The 22336-nt window shown below is 43.8% G+C and overlaps 1 protein-coding gene across 4 annotated transcripts in view; it reads right to left on the reverse strand.

The window, feature by feature from the left end:
• LOC100695445 (epidermal growth factor receptor) overlaps window positions 1-22336 on the reverse strand; it is a 67222-nt gene that overhangs the window by 6444 nt on the left and 38442 nt on the right. Inside the window, exons 2-15 of one of the 4 annotated variants that reach the window (XR_002057188.2) lie at window positions 9784-9935; window positions 7953-8139; window positions 7713-7838; window positions 7550-7618; window positions 7221-7339; window positions 5816-5957; window positions 5099-5215; window positions 3993-4116; window positions 3833-3906; window positions 3663-3750; window positions 3313-3512; window positions 3017-3149; window positions 2535-2625; window positions 150-238 (exon numbers count right to left, since the gene is read on the reverse strand). Coding sequence is in view for 3 of the 4 variants with exons in the window: in XM_019347932.2 (XP_019203477.1) it covers window positions 2535-2625; window positions 3017-3149; window positions 3313-3512; window positions 3663-3750; window positions 3833-3906; window positions 3993-4116; window positions 5099-5215; window positions 5816-5957; window positions 7221-7339; window positions 7550-7618; window positions 7713-7838; window positions 7953-8139; window positions 9784-9935 (1622 nt within the window). In the remaining variant the exon portion in view is untranslated. The remainder of the gene's footprint in view (window positions 1-149; window positions 239-2534; window positions 2626-3016; window positions 3150-3312; window positions 3513-3662; window positions 3751-3832; window positions 3907-3992; window positions 4117-5098; window positions 5216-5815; window positions 5958-7220; window positions 7340-7549; window positions 7619-7712; window positions 7839-7952; window positions 8140-9783; window positions 9936-22336) is intronic. The other 3 variants (XM_025900556.1, XM_019347932.2, XM_025900557.1) reach the window with 3 other exon arrangements.

The raw sequence follows: 22336 nt of genomic DNA on the forward strand, positions 1-22336 counted from the left end.
AATCTGAAATAAAGCTGATCCTTCTCTGTCCTCACACACTCGGGATCTGAAGTTGTTCAGTCCTACAGTTCTGCTGACATCTGAGCTGTTTATTATTTTATTTTTTTTAAGGCCTTATATACTAACACATTTTCCAATATCATGTTTACCTTTGAGTTGTTGATGCTTTATAAAGGAACATCTGCAAAGATGAGACGATGGAGCAGGTTTCAGTCCTAGTTCAGTCTGCTGCTGCATCCTGGTCACAACATACGGATGTGTTATCAGTAGAGATGGACCGATCCGATATTACGTATCAGTATCAGTCCAATCTGACGTAAATTACTGGATCGGATATCGGAGGGAAATAAAAAATGTAATCCGATCCATTAAATATCAAAAAAGCACCTCAAAAACCTTGCGACATGGCATAACTCTGCTCATAACCGTAGCACATCAGAGCAGTGTGCCTCACGTGATAGAGCGGCTGTGTGTATTTGTAGCCTCGCTAGCAATCCGGCATTTCATCTGCGAGGAAGTTATCCCAGAGAGAAGTAAAGCAAGTGTGTAAGTTCATCTCTGAATGTTTGTAAAGTATTTCCGCGTTAAGCTTAACAACCGATATATGGAGCGACTGCCTCTTCTCTCCCCCCTCCCTCTGCTGTTGCTACTTCAATCATGAAACTGATCAATGATCAGCTGATCGGCTTTTTCTGTGCGAGTCCATCTCTCTTGTTTGTTTATCGCCCACTTCGCGCCAGAAAGAGGAAACCAGCGGCTGAACAACAGCAGCACGTTTAAGCTTGATAAGCTGTTGTTAGAATTGATTTAATATTACTTTCTACACCAGGATCCTTTTCTACGTAGCTGACGGCTGGTAACTGTGCAGGGGCGGATCTAGCAAAGTTTAGCCAGGGGGGCCGATAGGGCATTAACAGGAAAAAGGGGGGCACGAAGACATACTTCTCATTTAAAATGTCTAGCTTTTAATAAATAATTATCTGAATCTTACACCCAAAGTTTTAATCTGATGTAAAATGTATAGAAGTCCATTACTGTGTATAGTAACTATTAAGTCTAATATACCCTAGTAATCTATAGTACTTTTTCCTTTGGGAAGGTAACATCTGTGCAGTCTACAGTTCTGTTGAAGAAAGATGTTGAATCTATTTAATTATTTTTGAAAAATAATTGATTTCTGTGCTTTTTTTTTTTCACACTGCATCAAATTAAAGTTGATTACATCGATTAAGCATCACAAGGTGGAGGGTGGGGGGTGGTTCCCTATTTTTTTAATTTTTTTTTTTGCTGGGAGTTTTAGAGGATGGAGTAGGTTTAAGTTTATTAGATTGGTCAGTATTGCTGAACTATGAAATATTTTGGGTGCAGTGTATTTTTTGCATACAGGTATAACAGAATAGCTTTAGTGTTTTTTTGTTTTTTTAACTTGAGTATGACCTTATACAAAAAGCAACAAGATATTAACAAAACAGTTTTATTGATTAAAAAACACACTATATTGGATTCATATCGGTATCGGCAGATATACAAATTTATGATATCGGTGTCAGTATCGGACATAAAAAAAGTGGTATTGTGCCATCTCTAGTTATCAGCAGTGGTATTGAACAAGAAATATTAATGCTTCAAATTATTTGTCTTAAAGGATGCAAGCTGTACAGAGTACTGCACATGTGACTTTGTGAACATAACTCATTAACAATAATTTGGACAGTTTTTTAACCTGAATATTTGCAACAAACTCTGTAAAAACAAATATACAGAGTCAGTGCTAAAAAAAATAATCATAGGAAAAATTAAACATTTTAACTTAAGCTGCCAAGCGGAAGTAGTTGGTTTCAGTACATAAATATCGGGCTTTGCTATTTAATGCGTAGCTATTGACTAATGAGGGGTTACTGAAGTGCCAGCTTTTTAAAAGTTTGTGTTAATGTCCTTCCACATGTGGCAAGCGACAGAAAACACGCTGCTGTTTGCACATATTTAATAATCAGCTCTGCACAGGAGCAGAAGCAGAGTCCAGCCTGTTGCTCTTACAGTATAATACTCATAATAAAAGTACAGTAACCGTGGTTAGTTAATCACTGAGCAGCCCGGTGCGTTTCTCTTGATTTCTTTAGTCAGGGTAAATTCATTCACCTGCACGGGTTAGCTAAACAAACTTTACAAAACAAGTTTACCCTACAGCTGAGTGCTAATCTTAGCTAGCTAGGTAGCTAGCTAAGGACCTAAGTTACGGATTAGCTTACAAACACATTTAACTTACCGAAAATATTGCGGTGGGGCCTCAGGTCCACCTGTCCGGTAGTCCAGTTTACCAGTACATTTATTTCAGTTACAATATTTTCTTTCAGTTTCAATATTTTTTTTGGTTTCCTTTCAAGGTGGCATCGTTCTGATCCCATACGCGTCTGGATTGGATTTCACGCTGCGCAAATGTTAATCTCTTCTAAGCAACGCTCACAGAACTGTTTAACACAACTGCAAAGTATTTTGTTTTGTAATATTAGTTTAGCTGCTGATGGCAAACATACAGGCGCACTGCAGGTTGCGGTCCCGTTCATGGGCTGACACTCGGGATGGCACTTGATGCAGGTTTTATTCACAACTGTCTCGCGTGGCTCTCTGCAAAAAATAAATAAATAAATAGACAATAACAAAGTATGACACACCTTGTCTGAAACAGTTACATGTGGGGTTTTTTTTTCCAACTGTAAGCACATCGAGATTCTTTGTTTGACAGAGGTCTCCGAAGATAAACAGATGTGAGCGACTGTGGCGTTTCACCTCCAGTGTTTGTCTTAAATCCACTGGAGACTGAATTTCAAAATGCTTCGCATCATATCTGTTTTTCTTTTTCTGTCAATTAATCCTCAGGCTCAACTAGCGTCAAAGTCTTGGAAATACAAAAATAGCCTCCGAAGGAGTGAACTGTACAGCATGCAGACCTATTGTGTTTTTAGCTTGTTTGTTTTTCAAAACTTATTAAAGGCAGTCAGAGAGATGCCTCCCTCACCCCTCCAGGATGTTGCAGGAGTCGACGCAGCTCCCGTCGCGCTTGTAGTCGCGGCATGAAATGCACATCCTGGGGCCCGGACCCCAGCAGCCATCCGCCGTGCACTTCCTGTCGCAAGTGTCGTTTCTCAGAGCTGAAACCCAAACACACAATCTCAGTGAGAACTCTTTCCCGCATAATTATCCAATTTTGAAATTAGGCTCCTGTAATTAAATCTTGCTCGTGCAGCGCATGATCAAAAGTAACAACAACAGCAGAGATGGGACTGAAGCCAGTGTGAGACAAACAGAATTTACCGCAGGTGGCAGCGTTGGCATTGCCCTTTACATAAACATCTTGGTGTGGTGATTTGAAAAGCTTCTGCCAGTGCTTTGCATCGGTGTAACAGAGTTCAGAGTTCTTAGAGACAAACACATCTCCATCACTGATTTGTCTGAGGGACCTCAGGCCCAGGTGGGTGATATGGAGCCCAGCCACAACCAAACTGCGGCTTCCGCTACCAAATAGGAAACGAGAACAAAATGAGAAGAAGAAGAAAAAAAAACATTTTGTGACAGGGTTGAATAACACTCATGTTGTGTAAAACTAATTTCTTCCTGGTGACACTGCGGTTCGAATCAACAGGGGGTCTTTACAATCAACATACCGTTTAGTTCTCCCCTGAACGACCTCCAGATTCTCAAAAGGACTCAGTGAGCTCATGGTATCTGGCCACGTTTGAATCCACAGGTACCCTGAAGCAACAAGGTTTGTTGACTGTAAAACTGTTTAGATGCACGCATTTCGATGCATGACTCAGCCCTTACACAGTCTTACCAGTAATTTCTTTAACCGTCTTGAACACATTAAGCTGCTCAGGATCCATCTTTGGTGTTTTGGTGAATTTATCCCTAAAATTGAGAAAATAAACCGTACTGACTGCTGGTAAAGGTGATCGAGCACAAAGGCAGCAATGCTAATCATACCTCAGACTTACCCATAAATCGATGTGATGATGTCGATGTTACCATTGATTATGGTGCAGTTTTCAAAGGAGCCGATGTTTGTGGCATTGATAGACAGAACGTGAGCCAATTCTCCTGTTCCAAGTCCATTACACACTAAAGAAATATTTAAAAAAAAATACTAGTTAATAACAATAGTTAATCATAATAGTTTAATAATAGTTTCTCATAGTTATTGCTGATTTGTCATTTCAGTACAGCAAACTCATGTTCAAGAATCCAATTTCATATAATTTGAGTTTTGCGATGTGAAATATTATCTCGCTAAAAGCAACCATCAAAAGATGGGCAGCATTAATTAATTAATTAATTGCCTAGAGATCTGCAGCTAACTGGGTATTTTCTCTGGAAATCCTGGAAAATCTCAGTGGATCAGCAGTTTCTGAAATACTCTGAACAACCCGTCTGGTGCGATCAAAATCACTAAAATCTTTCCTGTTCTGATGCTCGCTTCAGCAGGTCATCTTGAACATTTTAACAAGTCGGTGCATAAAATCTGGCCTATGAGTTTTCACCAAAACAATATCATTTGCTTTAAAAAAAAAATCATCTCAGTTGTTTAAAATGCCGTAAAATGACTGAGTTTAATAAAAATGTTGTTCAGTTGTATTGTACTGCATCTGTGTTCCTCTGAATATAAAACCAAACAGAAATAGCTTAAGGATGAGTGACATGTCTTTGAAATTGAAATCTTATGTGCATTTAGTGCATGTGTCTAATGTGCATTCATTATAAAGATTCAACTTGGCAGGAGTTATATACATTTCCATCAGCACTTACAGTGTGGTAAACATGCTGCCGTCCCAACGTTTTGAAGTTGTTTGCATCAAGTTAAAAACAATAAAAATAATCGGTTTGGACATTTGTTTGTTCTTCTGCACTATTTTCAGGGGTTAAATAATTTAAATTATTGCATTCTGTTGTGTTTACATTTTACAACTTAACCTCTGTGAAAACGGTATTGTAAGAAATTGTCCTTAGCGTCTTATTCAAGTTTGACCACTACAAACACGTTTTATTTTTTGTACACGGTGAGAAATATTTGTCCAGATTGAACAGTAACAACTTATCTTCCTACCTTTTGGACACAGCCCATCACACTTGGTGCACTTCCTGACTCCTCCTACATCCACCTCATACGTGTTACCGCTGCACGTCCGCAAACATGCTCCGTAATCAGAAATAATATAATTACCTGGAAAAATATGCAACATACAAGCTGATGATGATGATGATAATGATAATCTCATATTCATCGTGCACTGGATAGATATTAAATCGTCTTAAAATCATAAATAAAATATCTGGAAAAAAATCAAAAGAACTAAAAATTTAATTTAATTTTTTGCAGCAAATAATCTTTTATTAGTTATACAGCAGTTTAACTATTGATGAATAATGATGATAGAATATAAACCCAGAAATACAGGGACAGACCTGTGCAAGTTAAAATTATAAAAAGCAGTTGTTGCATTAACACGCTCTCAATCATTTGTTTTTCTTATTTATACACTTTAAAATTAAACTTGGACAAACTGTAACGACTGAATGTCTAACAACCCTGAAGGACAACCTGGGCAACTGTTCAGCAAGTCAGCATGCCGCAATGTGGAACAAAAGGTTCATACTGGCGACTACTTTACTTTTATCTATCTTGACTGTCGAGTCATAGCTACAATGCACATTTAAATGTATGCTAACATAATATATCTGTCTAGGATTAAAAGTTTAACAGAAATAGGTGAAAAAACTAAAAAAAAAAAAAAAAAAAAGATCTGGTTAAAGCCAGCCTTACGTGGGCAGCTTTTGACACAGGTGGCTCCAAAGCTGTACTTTCCATGCGGATTAGGAACCAGCTGGTACAGGTTGGGGTCGTAACGCAGAAGGCTTGGGCAGGAGTCCTTACACACCCCATTATCCTGGAAGTCCCGACAGGCCTGCAGCACAAACAAGTGTCATCTAGCACACTGGGACCAAAACAGAGCCCCGCACTAATGATAAAACTGCATTCCTTTATCACAGCCTTGGCTTAATACTCATAGCTGCACAGAGAGGCAGAACAGACGCTGTTATTCAAGGCACTGCCAAGTGAAAGATCTAATCAGACGCTCCACATCTCATCTCTACTGAAACCAATAACAAACTTCTGATGATAAAAACTAATGACTGAGTGAGAGCTTTATTCTGTTGGAAGGTCTTCTTCAAGAACTTATGGAGTAGCAGAATTATGTAGTGTAGTGCTGCATTTAGGAACAGTTTTTTTATTAGTTTTGGTGACTTTGTGTTGGTTTCTGTTTGACTGTGAGCCTTAGAAAATAGGCATATTCAGCCAACATGTTTTGAGGTCGATGTCTGTGGGAGACCACAGTGGTAACATTGCAAACAAATGCACTCACCGGGTTCACCTATTCAAGTGCTCGTTATTTAGTACATTTAGACATGTAGACGTGGTCAGGGCGACTTGCTGAAGTTCGAAATGACGAAGAAATGTGAGTCAAGAGCCTTTTGGTTCTTGGTAAGAGACAGGCTGGTCTGAGTAAATTAGGTCCTGTTGATCTACTGGGATTTTCATACATAACAATCTCTAGAGTTTCAAGAGAATGGTCTCAAAATGAGAAAATACCCAGTGAGCAGCAATCATCAGTGCTTAAAAATACGAGATTAGAGGGCAGGCTAACTCAAATAACCACTTGTTACAACCAAGGTATGCAGAAGAGCATCTACGAACGCACAACATGTCGAATTTTGAAGCAGATGTGGTAGGGCAGCAGAAGACCATATCGGCTGAGGGCACAATTCAAACAAGGTTCACCAAAATCGAACAAAAGAAAAATGTTGCCTCAGAAAAAAGTCTTGATTTCTGCGGCAACATTCAGATGGTAGAGTCAGAATTTGGGCATAAACCACATGTAAATATGGATCATTGTCATCGGTTAACAATGACAATGAGTTCACTGTACTGAGATGACAAATCCACAGTAACTGTGTGATGCTATCATGTCAGCATGAACCAAAATCTCTGAAGAAAGTTTCTAGTACCTTTTAAAATCAATGCCATGAATAATTAAGGTTTTCTGAAGGCAAAAGGGGATCCGACCTATATTAGCAAGGCATAACTAAAAAATTGGCTGGTAAACACAGGCCTTGGTCACATGTTTATACCATATCACACAGTAACATTAAAAGTGTCTTTGTCTCACCAGACAGTCTTCAGCTCTGGGTCCCGTGCACCCCGCGGCACAATTCTCATTGCAACAGTCGCTCGGTGAAGGTCCTTTGCACCTTCTAGAGCACTGCTGGGCACAGTTCAGCTTTGTCACTGGAGATGAGAGCAGCAGAAGTTGAGTGGAGTGTCCAAGCCCAGGAATGAATTTGTTCTGCTTTTGATTCTGATGCCCTATCACCACCGTGCATTACAGTACTTTAAACATGTTCAAATTAAAAAAATTGGAGGATTGTGCGCACAGATTTGTTTTACTTTGCTGTTGTTTGCAGTGAATAAGCTAAGAATTGATAAAACAGAGCTTACAAGTCTGACAGTTTTGAGGACCAGGTGCCCAACATGAGCCATTGAAGCAGCTTGAGTCACATTTTCCACCTATTGAAAAAGAAACATTGCAAAGCACCAACTTAAAAACCTTTTAACTCGCAACAAATTATATCTTTGTCTTCTGGTGTAAAGTAATACTTACAATTTTTGTTTTTGCTAGGAGTTGGATCAATGCTGATGGTGCCAACATTAACAATATCGGACCATTGGATTGTTTCCACATTGCACAGCTGGTTGTTAAAAAATTTTACTCCTCCTTTAAGAATTTCTGCAAAAAGAAAACTTCATATGAACTACTACGCACACGTTGGAGTATTTACATATTTTGTAATAACACTGGCTGAGTGTCATATAAAACCTGATTATTTAGGGGTCAACCTACCTGTCAGGCTGGTCAGAAGAATCTGATCAGTGCCCTTATTTGTAGAGTTGTTATAATTGGAAAACACAGAAAGAGCAAAACTTCCATCATAGAGAGAATGGCCTCGAATGATGCGCAGGTTCTCCAGAGGAATCCTGGATACTGTATTGAGGGCGATCAGGACATAGCCACCAACTTCTTTGATTGACTGGAGGAAAAAAAAAAAAGACAAAATTTTGAATAACAAAAAAAACTTATATTTTCTGTGATGTGAATTTAGATAAATTTACATTAATGTTTTAAGAGAAAACTGTGAAACTGATGGTCCATAACACTGGCAGACAAAGCCCTATTTTTAATTGTGCTAGACTCACATTCAGTTTGACTGATAGAGGTGTGTAAATTAATGTTCAGAAGCATGGGCACACCTACACATTACACCTAAATGAGCTGCTTAGCCATGGAAAAATACCATGAAGCTTCCACCACACAGGTTTTTATGCTGATATTAATACCAGAGGATGTTTAAATCTTCTCTGGCACAGTGTTGGTGACTTTTGCACACCGTGGTCCTCAGGTATCGGCGACCCCGGCCTCTAACTTGCCACTTTCAGGCTGACTTGCAGTGATTCTTAAACACTTTCACTTTCCAATGACAGCACATAGAGTTGATGGTGGAATATCAAGGAGGGAAGAAACGTCACAAACTGAATTGTTGCAATAGTGGGATCCTAAAATAGTATCAAAGTCAAATTCAGTGTTTTCTTTAGAATGACCCATTCTTTCACAAATCTTTGTAAATGCAGACTGCATTGCTAGGCGTTCGATTTTATACGCCTGTTGCAATGGGACTGAAAACACTTGGGTTCAAAGATTAAGAGGTGTGGCCCAAATACTTTTGTTCATATAGTGTATGTGATGGATGCTATTTATTACATCTATCTTGAGATATTTCATGTAAGTGATTCCTTCGATGCATTCTTCATATATCAAATTTGTAAGAAACAGACAGACGTGCTCACAAGCCAAAAACATGTTGATAGCAATGAATCATAAAACTTTCAGCCAGACTATATTGCCTCAGGTCTACCTCTAAGGCTACAGACAGCCCACCAGTTCTACTAACAGAATTGTTAGCACATATGTACAGTATGTTGCTCAAGAGGTGATAGAGACAGAGCCACAATAACTCCTGGTGATGTTAATTAATATACTGGGTCGTCTTATCTGGACTGTGGATGCTGGGCAGGTGTAAAGTGATGAGAGAGAAAAGTAAGGATGAAAAAAAAATAGGACATCATTTAAGATTCTTCATCTCACAAAAAGTAATCTGCACTGAAATATCATCAATTCTATGCCTGTCTCTGTCATCCAGTACTGCACTGTGTATTTATATTTATATATTTATATTAAGTGTATAGTTAAATTATTGTATAGTTTTTATAATGAACTAAAGCACATGTGCAGTTTTATAGAGCTGTTTCTAATCTCGTTATAATATGTATAATGACAAAAAAGGGTTTCACTGCTTCAATCAGTGGAAACAAAGCTCGCTGAATAATATCTGCTGACTGTATGCTTTTCTGTCTTTGTGTGTACAAGCCTGCATGAGAGTGTGTGTGCCCAGTGTGCAAAACCCTACACAACCTTAAGCAAAGCTCCATCCGTAGCATTATAAATACACTGAATCATCATACCTATTCACTCTCCACTGATTTTAAATATCTGAACTGAAGCAATGCAAGCGGCTACACATCCAGTACAAGAGGGTTGGACAACTTTTAATTGCACTCTTTCTCTAATCTGCTACGTGCATACTTATCGTCAACTCCTAACAAAGTGCAGCTTTTACCCGGAGGAAGGACAGGTCACGGTGATCCTCCACGTATGTGATCTCCAGGTTCTCCAAGATTACGGTGCAGTTGCTGTAGGTCTTCACCATGTTCCTGTAGTGGTCCTCTTTAGTTCCCAGAAGGTTTAAACGATTGGTTACACATTGGCACACTGCAGGAAAGGAGAATTCATTATTGTTTCATTTAAATGTTAAAAGATTCAGATTGTAAATACTGTGGAATTGCAGTGAAGAGTCACAAAAGTATTTAAACCAAGGCTCCGTTTATGACTTTCTGTGTGTGTGTGTGTGTGTGTGTGCGTGTGTGTGTGCGTGTGTGTGTATCTCTGTTGGAGAATTTAGTCTGTGCAGTCATAACTTGGCACGCTTTCATGTGAAAATAAAAGATCTGGGCTGCATCTACAACAAAATCAAATCTCAGTGACGAGTTAAGTTCTGGCCCGCGAGTCAAAGTCAGCTGCGTGTTTTTATGCTGGCAAAGGCTGGATAAAACAATCCCTCTGACCAGTAAGTCCAACACATTGTGGTATTCTCCAGAAAAGATCTGGTGTGTCACAAATTCCATGACAGGTGTAGGTTTCTTTTCATTTCCCTTATTTTCTTTCTTTTTTCTTTTTTTAAGAGAGGAGACTCACATGTCTACATCTCAAAATTAAAAGTCTAATTTCTAGTTTAACCATATTTGACTCAAGCGCAGGATTCGTGACATGACAAAATAACAATTTAGTGCTTAAACAGTGCTGATAAATGAACGCTGTTTGAGTGTTCAGTTCCTAGAGAACAGTAATGGGCTGATAGGTTTGCCTATTTAGTGTTATATAATACATATGCATGAATAAGGAAGGTAGTGCAACGAACAGGGAGGCTTTTTTTGCTTTCACGAATGAATGAATGAATGAATGAATGAATGGATGGATTTTATAATGAAAAAGGTATGTCTTTAAAGAACAGCTCATCTTCTCTTATGCGTGTTTAGGCCCCAAGCTGGTCAAACAGGTTCTGACTGGCAATGAAGAGAGAGCCAGCAGAGTTAATCACTGCAACAGCTATTTAGCACACACACACACACACACACACACACACACACACAGTCTGCATGTATAATAAGCAAGTAATTGATTGAGATTAAAATTATGGGTTCACTTGAGCAATTAACTCTGAAAAACAAAATATTCCTCCTCTTGGTTATTAGAAATTGCGGTGCTGGCGTAATCCCTAAAGCACATTCCCAAACATACCTGCTCTTGACTGCAAAAGAAAGCCCAACAACTTGGTCCGATTTCTCAGACACACCTCACAACACATAACAGCTCATGCAGTTGTGCTAACCGAGGCACATGTGATTCACATCTCTGAGGGAAAAGAACAGGGTTTCTCAACTGGTATCAAAGGATAAAACTGCGTTTTTCAGTCGCACTGTGTGTTTTACTTATGATGTCGTGCTGGGTTCATACACACTAAGCGCAAAAGGAAGCTAATCAGTGAGAATTAGGCACAAACAGCTGTCAACCGCCCTCCCTCTTCTTCCTCCTTATTAGCTAGTCCCTGAGGGTTCTCCATGACATGAACCCTGCAGTCCAGCAGCCCAACACCCGAGTAACAGAGGCAGATGAGCAAAAGCAAGCTGACAGTTTTAATTAGAAGAGCCACGTAGGTTGTAATTAGCCCTCTAATTATTACTCAGATTGCGAAAACCAAACTGTAATAAACAAAAAGTTGTCGGGTTTTTGCCGCTGTGACTATTAATAAACCTGATTTGAACATCCTGAATGCTATTTTGCAAACAGAGACAATCACTTAGAGTATATATACATGCATATTTCCCAGTTATATATAAAGAGCCTGCTGCCTTTTTGAGTTATAATGAGCAGTGAAGGTGGAAAAAGACAGGTGAGGCTGATGGTTCAACAAACTTCCTCCAAGGGAAGATCAGACCTTGAGTGCTAAACAAGGAAGAAAAGCAAACAGCCAATTGATCGAGCAAGCAGGCACACAGCCACAGTAAAAGTTTTCCTTGTCCACTTTGGTGACTGAACAACTCTCTTGCAGGTGGTAAATGATCTGATATTCCATGACCACAGTGTTGGGAAGGTTACTTTTAAAATGTATTCCACTACAGATTACAGAATACATGCCCCAAAATGTATTTTGTAACGTATTCTGTTAAGTTACTCAATGAGAGTAATGTATTCTACTTTGGATTACTTAATAATATTATCGTGCATTTTACATCTACATGAATGTATTCCTGTATGATTATTCCGCGCGTATATAAAACAGATCCGCGGCTCCGAACTGTAGTAAAAGGACCTTTGGCTAATACGTCGGTTTCCGTGTCGGGCTCGTCGCCGAAAACCAGCTTTACTTTGTTCTTCATGTCATTTATGTGGGCCGCAAGTATGGGTGACATGTGCCGTGAGATTGAGACACAGGCATTATAGCCTCTTATTGCATGTTTTGTTTGGGTTTCCACTGGCGTGGAATAACTAGAAATAGAAAGGGCATAGTCTAACATCAGTGTTGCAGAGTGTTACAGGTATAGCCCTAAAGAATGCAGCCTCATGGACAGTGTAGTCCATGCTGCAGGGAGAATTCACTGCCATACCTGTTATGTGTCTGTGAGCATGAGGGAGGGAGAAAAAGGAGAGTCGAACAGTAGAGTAGTCACCGAGCAGAAACGGGAGATGGAAGCTGTCACGGCGGGGCGAATTACACACAGTAATTCGGCGTGCCCGTGTGGCGTGCTGGCTAGACCCAAACGTGGCGAAGGCTAGCGGTGGGTTGGAACAGACACACAGTTATTCTAGTAACGATCTGTGCACGAAGCTTGGCTTCGGAACTGGCGTTACAAATGGAGAGCGAGCGGGGCTCGGATGAGAGAAAGAATTGAGAGGAAAAAACACTCACAGTTGCTGAATCAGGCGGAGACTGACGTAGGCAAAGTTTCGGAGCTCCTGACATGAAGGGAACGATGTCTGAGCGGCGAACAGGTGAGTGGCATCTCTCTTTTAAGCCCGGCCCCGTAATCAGCTGATCAGCCGCTGACAGGGCTGACAGGACCCCCCCCGAAGACCGGCACCCGACGGTCCAGGACGGCGGCGATGGAAATCCGAGATGAGGGAGGGATCCAAGATGAAGCGGGACGGCACCCAGGAGCGCTCCTCAGGGCCGAAACCAGCCCAGTCCACCAAGTACTGGACCCCCGACCCCGGCGACGGGAGTCCAAGAGCCGCCGGACAGCGTAGATAGGGTCCCCATTGAGGAACCGGGGAGGGGGCGGGGACGGGGACGGGGGCGCCAGCGAGGAAGCAACACGCCGCTTGAGCTGGGAGACGTGGAAAACAGGGTGGACCTTCATGGCGGATGGAAGCCGGAGACGGTAAGTCACGGGGTTGAGCCGGGCAGTGATCTCATAGGGGCCAACGAACCTGGGAGTGAGTTTCCTGGATTCGGTATGGAGTCTCAGGTGCCTCGTGGAGAGCCAGACGCGGTCCCCCGGCCGAAAAGGATGACCCGGACGGTGGCGGCGACGATGCTGCGCAGCGTACCGAATGTTGGAGCGGGAGATGGCAGCCCGTGCCTTGATCCAGGCCTGACGACAGCGGCGGACCATCTGTTCGGCAGCAGGCACGTCGACCTCCGCCTCCTGGTGGCTGAAGACAGGAGGATGAAAACCATGACAGACTTCAAAGGGCGAAAGACCGGTGGCTGAAGAGACGTGAAGGTTGTGAGACAGCTCAGCCCACAACAGGTAACGAGGCCAAAGCGACGGTTGGGCGGAGACGAAGCACCTCAAGAAGCGTCCCAGTTGTTGATTGGTCCGTTCAACCTGCCCATTGGTCTGCGGGTGGTAGCCGGACGAGAGGCTGGGAGATGCTCCAATCAGACGGCAAAAGGCTTTCCAGAACCTGGCGGTGAACTGAGGCCCCCTGTCGGAGACTATTTCCTTGGGGAAGCCGTGAAGCCGGACGACATGGCCCAAGAAGAGCTCAGCTGTCTGTTTGGCGGAGGGGAGGCCGGCCAGGGCGACCAGGTGTACCGCCTTAGAAAACCGGTCCACAAAGGTGAGGATGGTGTCCAGACCGTTCACGGACGGGAGGCCGGTAACAAAGTCAAGGCCGACATGGGACCAGGGACGTCCCGGCACAGGGAGAGGGCAAAGGTCGCCTGCGGGAGGCTGAGTGGAGGACTTGGCCCGAGCACAGGTGTCACAGGCGGAAACGAACTCCCGGACGTCCCGAGTCATGGAGGGCCACCAGAAGGCACGACGGAGGAGCTGGAGAGTCCTGTCAGGCCCCGGGTGACCAGAGAGCGGGGAGGAGTGAGCCCAGAGCAAGGCCTCCTGACGGCATCGGGATGGTACATAGAGTCTCCCAGCAGGGGTGTCAGGCGGAGGTGGTTCGGCGGTCAGGGCATCCCGGATAGAGTCCTCCAGGGGCCACCGAAGGGGGGCAGCAAAGCGCTGAGAAGGCAGGATAGGTCCTGGGTCTGACGTGAGGTCGTCCTGGGCGAACTGTCTGGAGAGCGCGTCTGCCTTGGCGTTCTTGGAACCAGGTCGGTAGGCGAGGTGGAAATTGTAAGGCTCAAAGAACAAGGCCCAACGGGCCTGCCGGGGGTTGAGTTGCTTGGCCGAGCGGATGTGGATCAGGTTCTGATGAGCAGTCCAGATCAGAAAAGGGTCTTTTGCCCCCAGGAGCCAATGCCGCCATTCTTCTAAGGCCCACTTAATGGCCAAGAGTTCTCGGTCTCCGACACCATATCGTTGCTGCGTGGGAGAAAACTTCCTTGAGAAATAGCAGCATGGGTGCAGTTTTCCATCCGGGCCGTGTTGAGAGAGGATGGCGCCAGCGCCAACATCGGAGGCATCCACCTCCACCACGAAGTCTCTGGTAGGGTCAGGGTGGAGCAGAACGGGGGCCGTGGTGAACCGCTGGATAAGCTCTCGGAACGCCTGTTTTGCATCCGGGGAGAGGCAGAAGGGTTTAGGCAGGTTAGCTGGTTTGGTGAGAGATGTCAGTGGGGCGACAACGGTGCTGAAGTTGCGGATAAAACGCCGGTAGAAATTGGCGAAGCCCAGGAAGCTCTGTAGCTGCTTAAGGCTGGAGGGCTGGGGCCATTGGGTCACCGCTTGAACCTTTTGCGGATCCATGGTCAGGCCATCGGAGGAGATGGTGAAGCCCAGGAAGGAGGTGGACCGCTGATGGAATGCACACTTCTCCAATTTGCAGAACAGCTGGTACTCGAGCAGCCTGCTCAGCACGGCCCTCACATGGCGAACATGGTCCACTTCGGTGCGGGAGTAGATTAAGATGTCGTCAAGATAAGCAAACACCCACCGGCCTAGCATATCCCGCAGGACGTCGTTGATCAGATGTTGGAAGACGGCAGGGCTGTTGCAGAGGCCGAAGGGCATCACCAAATACTCCCAGTGCCCGTTAGGGGTGATGAAGGCGGTCTTCCATTCATCCCCTTCTCTAATGCGCACCAGGTTATAGGCGCTGCGTAGGTCCAGTTTGGTGAAGATGCAGGCCTGGGAGAGGGAATCGAGCGCGGTGGATAACAGAGGAAGCGGATGGCGGTTCTTGATGGTGACTTTATTCAAGCCCCGATAGTCTATACAGGGGCGGAGCCCGCCGTCTTTCTTCTTGACAAAGAAGAATCCAGCAGCAGCAGGAGAGGTAGAGGGGCGAATAAAGCCCTGTTGGAGGGCCTCAGTAACGTACTCCTCCATGGCTTTATTCTCTGCGGGAGACAGAGAAAACAGACGACCACGACGATGGACCGCTCCCGGGAGGAGCTCAATGGCCATGTCGTAGGAGCGATGAGGAGGTAGAGTGGAGGCTCGCCTCTTACTGAAGACCTCAGATAGGTCATGGTACGCCGGAGGGATCTTATCCAGATCAATGGGCTCCGGGGGAGGGGCCTCTCCTGACTTTGAGTCCTTTTGGGTCCGAGAGAGAAGGCAGCGGCGAGGACACCGGGGACCCCAACCCAGGATTTGACAGGAAGACCATGAGATGTGGGGGTCGTGCTGGCGGAACCAGGGGTATCCAAGGATAAGTGGTGAAGAAATGGCCGAGACGACTAGAAATTGGATCTCCTCCTGATGGTCCCCGATAGACATGTGAACCGGCTGGGTTTGGAGCTGGATCGGGTAGGGTTGGAGGGGTCGCCCGTCCACAGAGGTCACCGGGAGGAATCGGTCCACAGGAGTTAGCGGAATGCCAAGTCGGGAGGCTAGTTTTTGGTCGATGAAGTTCTCAGCGGCTCCGGTGTCCAGGAGGGCTTCTGATGAGGACTGACGGCAGTTCAGATGAAATATTACTGGTAACAGAAAACGAGAGGGGCCGGAGGAGTGTGACTGGCCAGGTGGGACCCCCCCGCAGTCTACCTGGCGTCGTCGTTTTCCGGACGTAGCGGGCACTGGGGACGACGGTGGCGAGCTGATCCGCAGTAGGCGCAGAGACCCTCACGCCAGCGTCTCTCTCTCTCTTCTTTGGAGAGTCTGCCCAGCTGCATGGGTTCCTCGCTGGATGTACGGCTTGGGCTAGCAGCGGCTCCGTCAGAGGGGGGAGGAGGCTGCGAAGACGTGGTCCTCTGAGGCTGGAAGGGTTTGAAGGCCCGAGGGGTGTGGCGAGGCCGCGACATCACTCGTTGGTCGATCTTCAGGGCGAGATCCACGGCCTCATCCAGGGTTTTAGGGGCCTCACGGCCGGTCATCTCATCCCGGATGTAATCAGCCAGCCCCTCCAGGAAGATGGAGCGTAGAGAAGCATCTCCCCACTTTAGCTTAGCGGCCAGGGTACGGAATTGGGAGGCAAAGTGACAGACGGGTCGAATGCCCTGGCGTAAATGAAGCAGCTGCGACTCCACCTCCACTTCACTGCTCAGAGGAACGAATGTCTTTTTTAATTCCTCCACAAACAGAGCATAGTCATTACAAGCAGCAGATTTGTTGTTGTAAAGAGCTGCGGCCCATTCCTGAGCCTGGCCAGACAGGAGAGAGGTTAGCATCGCAACTTTGGCACGGGCGGTGGCGTATTTAGTGGGCTGGCATTCAAACAGCATGTCTAAAGTGGCAAGCAAACCATCAGGCCGGCCATCAACTCCGTTCCACTTATCTGGCAGTCCGATCCGGGGCTCCGCGCTCACCGGCGCTGGCTGTCGTTGCAGCGAGGTGACGGAAGTGGAAAGTTGGAGGACGGTTCCGGTGAGAGACTCCAGTTTCGTGCTCATCCGATCCACCACACCGCGCAGATATAGTACTTCGGCTTTCAGCCGTTCGAATTCCGCTGGGTCTATGTGTGGCTCAGACATCCTGTCACGGCGGGGCGAATTACACACAGTAATTCGGCGTGCCCGTGTGGCGTGCTGGCTAGACCCAAACGCGGCGAAGGCTAGCGGTGGGTTGGAACAGACACACAGTTATTCTAGTAACGATCTGTGCACGAAGCTTGGCTTCGGAACTGGCGTTACAAATGGAGAGTGAGCGGGGCTCGGATGAGAGAAAGAATTGAGAGGAAAAAACACTCACAGTTGCTGAATCAGGCGGAGACTGACGTAGGCAAAGTTTCGGAGCTCCTGACATGAAGGGAACGATGTCTGAGCGGCGAACAGGTGAGTGGCATCTCTCTTTTAAGCCCGGCCCCGTAATCAGCTGATCAGCCGCTGACAGGGCTGACAGAAGCATAAATATAGTAATAACCACTGCAGCCAAAAAGAGTGTCTGACGAGCCCAGTTAGCCCAAGCTATTAAGACTCGACTGTACACTGTGTTTGTGTTTTCCTCCGAGACAATAAGTTCCATGGGAGCAGCCTTTCAACGCCTCTCTCTGTCTCTCACTAGCAAAATTAACCCATGCAACAAAGTAAAGCTGGTTTTCGGCTACGAGCCCGACACAGAACCCGAGGTATTAGCCAGAGGTCCCTTTACTACAGTTCGGAGCCGCGGACCTGTTTTATATATGCGCGGAATAGTTTTATATACGAGATCGCTGCAAAAAGTGCAGCCTTACCTAACGTCCACCCTACTGTTACTCACTTTATATTAAGATTAAAAAATCTAGTTGGTAATATTAAAAAAATTACACAGCAATACTATATTCATTGTTAGGTTTATATTGTGGATTGTCATTTATGCTTAGAAATATATAACCATATATTCTTAGAGGTGTATAATCAATTGCATATTGATAGGATGTCTGATCCTTAGCAGTCTGCAAAGACTCTGTGTGCCTCCCAGAGCACTCTGAGATACACACACATCCTAGGGTCATGAGAGAGGTCGTACCTTCTCTTACTGTTTTATGGTATGGTAAACACATCTATGTCTGTTTTAGTATAAGTGCCTTTTGTTTAGATGAACTGCTGGACTTCCAGGCCAGCAGATTTAGGGGAGTCGTTTACAGGGTCACATCTTGACCCCACACACACACACACACACACACACACACACACGCAAACATACCTACACGACACACAGACAAGGTACTCTTTGTTCACATGTATGCCTGTGTATGATGTCATATGTTAATGAACCTACGCATATTCATGTAACCACAATAAAAGGAGTGCTACAGGGAACCTGGCTGAGAGTCCGACGGAGGTCAAGTGGGCGGAACAACACTCGACTTCAGTCGGGTCTCCCTCGTGCACGAGCAATACAAAGAACTTTGCCGACTTGTGTCTTGCTTTGCTGTGTAGTAGAATTGTCTTGAATGTTCCAGCAAATAGGTTTACGCTACAAACCTATCATTCATGTAGATGTAAAAAGCATGATAATATTATTAAGTAATCCAAAGTATTCAGAATATGTTACCCTCATTGAGTAACTTAACGGAAACGGAATATGCACAAAATACATTTTGTAGTGGAATACATTTTAAAAGTAACCTTCCCAACACTGCCTAACATATGAAACAGAAAAAAGAGGAATCCATTTATTTCAACAATGTAACTGTATTCTGAATACCACCTTTTAAAATGGTAACTGTAACAGAATACAGTTACTCATATTTTGTATGTTAAATACATAACGCCGGTACTAGCCAACACTGCATGACCATAAATGGACTTCCTAGAACAGGGGTGGGCAATCTCAGTCCACGAGGGCCAGTGTCCCTGCAGGTTTTAGATGTGTCCTCGAACCAACACAGTTGATTTAAATGGCTAAATTAGCTCCTCAACGGCTGTGTCCCAATTCAGGGTATGCACGCTTGAAGTACGCACACTACGCGTACTACGTACGGTGCGTACTACAAGTACGGGAAGTGCGGAAGTGAGAGGCTTGTGAAATGGGACGGTCTAGTCTTCGTCGTGCTGTTCAGGTTGCCTAGCAACCATGATACTAACCGCGAGAAATGTTTCATACAGCTTTGTGTGACAGAAATGAAGGAGAAAAATGTTTTGTTGGTCATTCATTTTTGTCATGACATCACTTTGATTAGTTGAGACCACAGGACTGTAAAACATGATAGTTGGGCTTCATTTCTGTACTGAACAGTCATTTCAAGATTAGTTAGTAAATAATAATTAGCTAATGTTATTCATGAGACTAAAGTCATCTCACTGTGGTAATGTTAATATAATATGGACAATATTATATGTATTGTCAGATTATACACACACATATGAGCTTGAACTCTGGGTCAAAGATGCAAGTAGCAGTTAATTATATTTCCTATCATCTTAAATCTTCACTCAAAGACAAGTATCTTTGACAGTGTATATACAGATGTATTATATATAAGAGACGAACATTGTTCTTTCAATATGTTGGCATTACTAAATTTGGCTGAATGCTTATATATATGTGTAAAAAGAAAATGTACGAGCTGTGATAACTGTTTCTGATAGAATGAAGATCAGACTGATATATGAAATATTCCTTTATTGGGTGAGAAAATCAGACCATGTCATAACTGCTTTAAGTCATACAGAATAGATATCAGAGCCTTAAACAGGCTGACTTCTGCTAAATGGGTCAAACTGGGCAGAAAGTATACAAACACATAACATCCTTATAGAATATGATGTAACACTATAGATCAACTTACCTCAGAATATATAAAGCATATAAACAATTACAGCAATATGATGCAACAAACACAGCAGTGCTACTAATCCAAAATACACAAAGCTTCATGGAACTGAAACAAACATGGACATTTATTCTTAGCTCCATTCTGCTGCTGATACATACTTTAGGTTTCTGAATATTAAACTTGTTGCTGCCTTTCATAGTGTGTAACTTGAAGGCCCTGAGTACTTTCTCCCACACTGAAAACACTGGAATGATAACATTATTTGAACATTACCTAATAAGACTGATTCAGGACAGACAATTAGTTATGTTAAACTTTCCTAGCAGTCCTTCACAAACAGGGAACAGTCTGTCTATTCTCTCCATCTGTCAGCTGCTGCTGGCTCTTCCTCCTCCTCTTCCTCACACACTGCTGAGCTTGTCCTGGTGGATCATCAGGGGTGCAAAGCCTCACAGATGATGTGCAGCAGTGGGTCCCTCAGTCTGTCCTCACTCTGGACACTTGCAGTTGTCACACATGGAAATCAAATGTGTGATAAGCTGCAGGATTCAAACACAAGTGTAACTTATAAATACATGTTCATACTTTTATTCCACAATCAGAGAGAAAGAAACAGAGAGAGGACAGACAAGACAGGTGACAGTCTCAGGTGTATACACTGCTACAAAACAGCACAAGAGAAGGAGGATTTAGTGTTTGTGTTATTACGAGTGCTAAACAAGAAGAGTTCCCAGATGGTCCAGTGGACACATGTGTGACTCCTGTGATTAAAGCGTCTTTCTTTCAGCTTAACGAGTGAACCGTCAGCTCGTTCAAACACACGTTAAAGTCCGTTTGGCTCGACACCACCGAACAGAGGCAGCAATATAACATAGCTAACATTAACAGTGCAGTGAATCCTGCTTGTGCCGTGATATTCAGGACTGCAAACCGAGCAGCATCACTGACTTTCAGCTTGTTGTGTTTGTGGATATATGACTGACTTTAATTATCCATAAAATCATCACATTCTCTGTAAGATTAAGGTCAACTATATATATATATATATTTAGAAGTAGAGGCTTTAAAACCAAGTTACCGCTGAAAGTACAAACATCACTAATGTCACATAACTTTGCCGACATGTGGCCAACAGTAATGTTTTAATGTTCTTAAACATTCGCACATAAATAAGTGACATAATATTCAGTACTTACTTTTGACAGTTCACTCTTCGGCCGCTCCCTTCTGCCGTATTTTGCGGCAAAATTATCCACACCCACCGCCGCGCTATGGATTGTGGGATATATGGGGCCACGAAGCGTGCACCGGACCACGCTTGATATTTGGGGAAATCGACGGCGCATTTGGAGTATGCATTTGAAGTACACTTTGAATTGGGACAGCCGTCGTCGCGTGGCGGTGACGTAATCGCACTTCAAATGCGTACTTCAAGCGTGCATACCCTGAATTGGGACACAGCCAACATGTCCTGAAGTTCTCCAGAGGCCTGGTAACAAACTAATCATGTGATTCAGGTGTGTTGACCCCAAGGTGAGATCTAAAACCTGCAGGGACACCGGCCCTCGTGGACTGAGATTGCCCACCCCTGTCCTAGAACAACAAAACAAAAAGAAATGAGGTTGGACTGTGGGGACATAATTAATTAAAATCTGGAAGATTGCTCCATAACTCTGCCGGGAATAATGTGTGTTACACTTTAACCTGAGAACTTTCTCCAATTAAAAGTTGCTCACGTTAAATCACATGTGCAACAAAAGTTTGCAAAAGCGGTAAGCTACCTTCATTCTGAAAGAGACAAACTATAGCTAGTGAGGAAATGAACATGGAGACTGAAAATGACTGGAACCTGTTTAGCTGCTTTTTTCTCTAGAAACCTTTGGTTCTGAAATGTAACCTACTGTCTGCAGCCTGCTATAATGCAAGGTTAATGGTGGGCTTTCTTATGATGCAACTGATACTTTGACAAAGACTAATTGCAGATTGCTTCACTCATTCCAGCTGTACTGTCGTCACAAAATGTCCAGGAGGTAGGTGCAAGAAGTGGCAGGTCTGCCTCTGTATGGCATGAGTGTGTGTGGATGTGTGCACTAGCATATATGCAAGTGTGGAACACTGTACACGGCACAAAACATTCCCTGGATTGAGCTCCGTTGATCAGCATCCAGTCAGAGAATGACAAAGGACCCGATAAACCCGATCATGAGTCATCTAAACTTGCGGAAATGTGCAGTGACATATTGCTATTTTGATGTTTACTTGGGAACTAGTATTTGAAGTCGAGGGTGTGCGGGCACATATCTGTTTCTTGATGCTATGGCATCTGCACCACTACATAAAAAGGAAACTATTGTTTATTATTTGATATAATGATCTCATTATCACATCAATAAACATTTCCAAAGAGAATAAAGAACTGAATAACTTTATTATCCCAAGCAATGGATAATTGTCTTTGGTTCACCATTCATACAACAACAATGTTGTTGTAAATATATATATATATATAT

Source organism: Oreochromis niloticus, linkage group LG18, assembly GCF_001858045.2.
Source record: "Oreochromis niloticus isolate F11D_XX linkage group LG18, O_niloticus_UMD_NMBU, whole genome shotgun sequence".
Lineage (NCBI taxonomy): Eukaryota > Metazoa > Chordata > Actinopteri > Cichliformes > Cichlidae > Oreochromis > Oreochromis niloticus.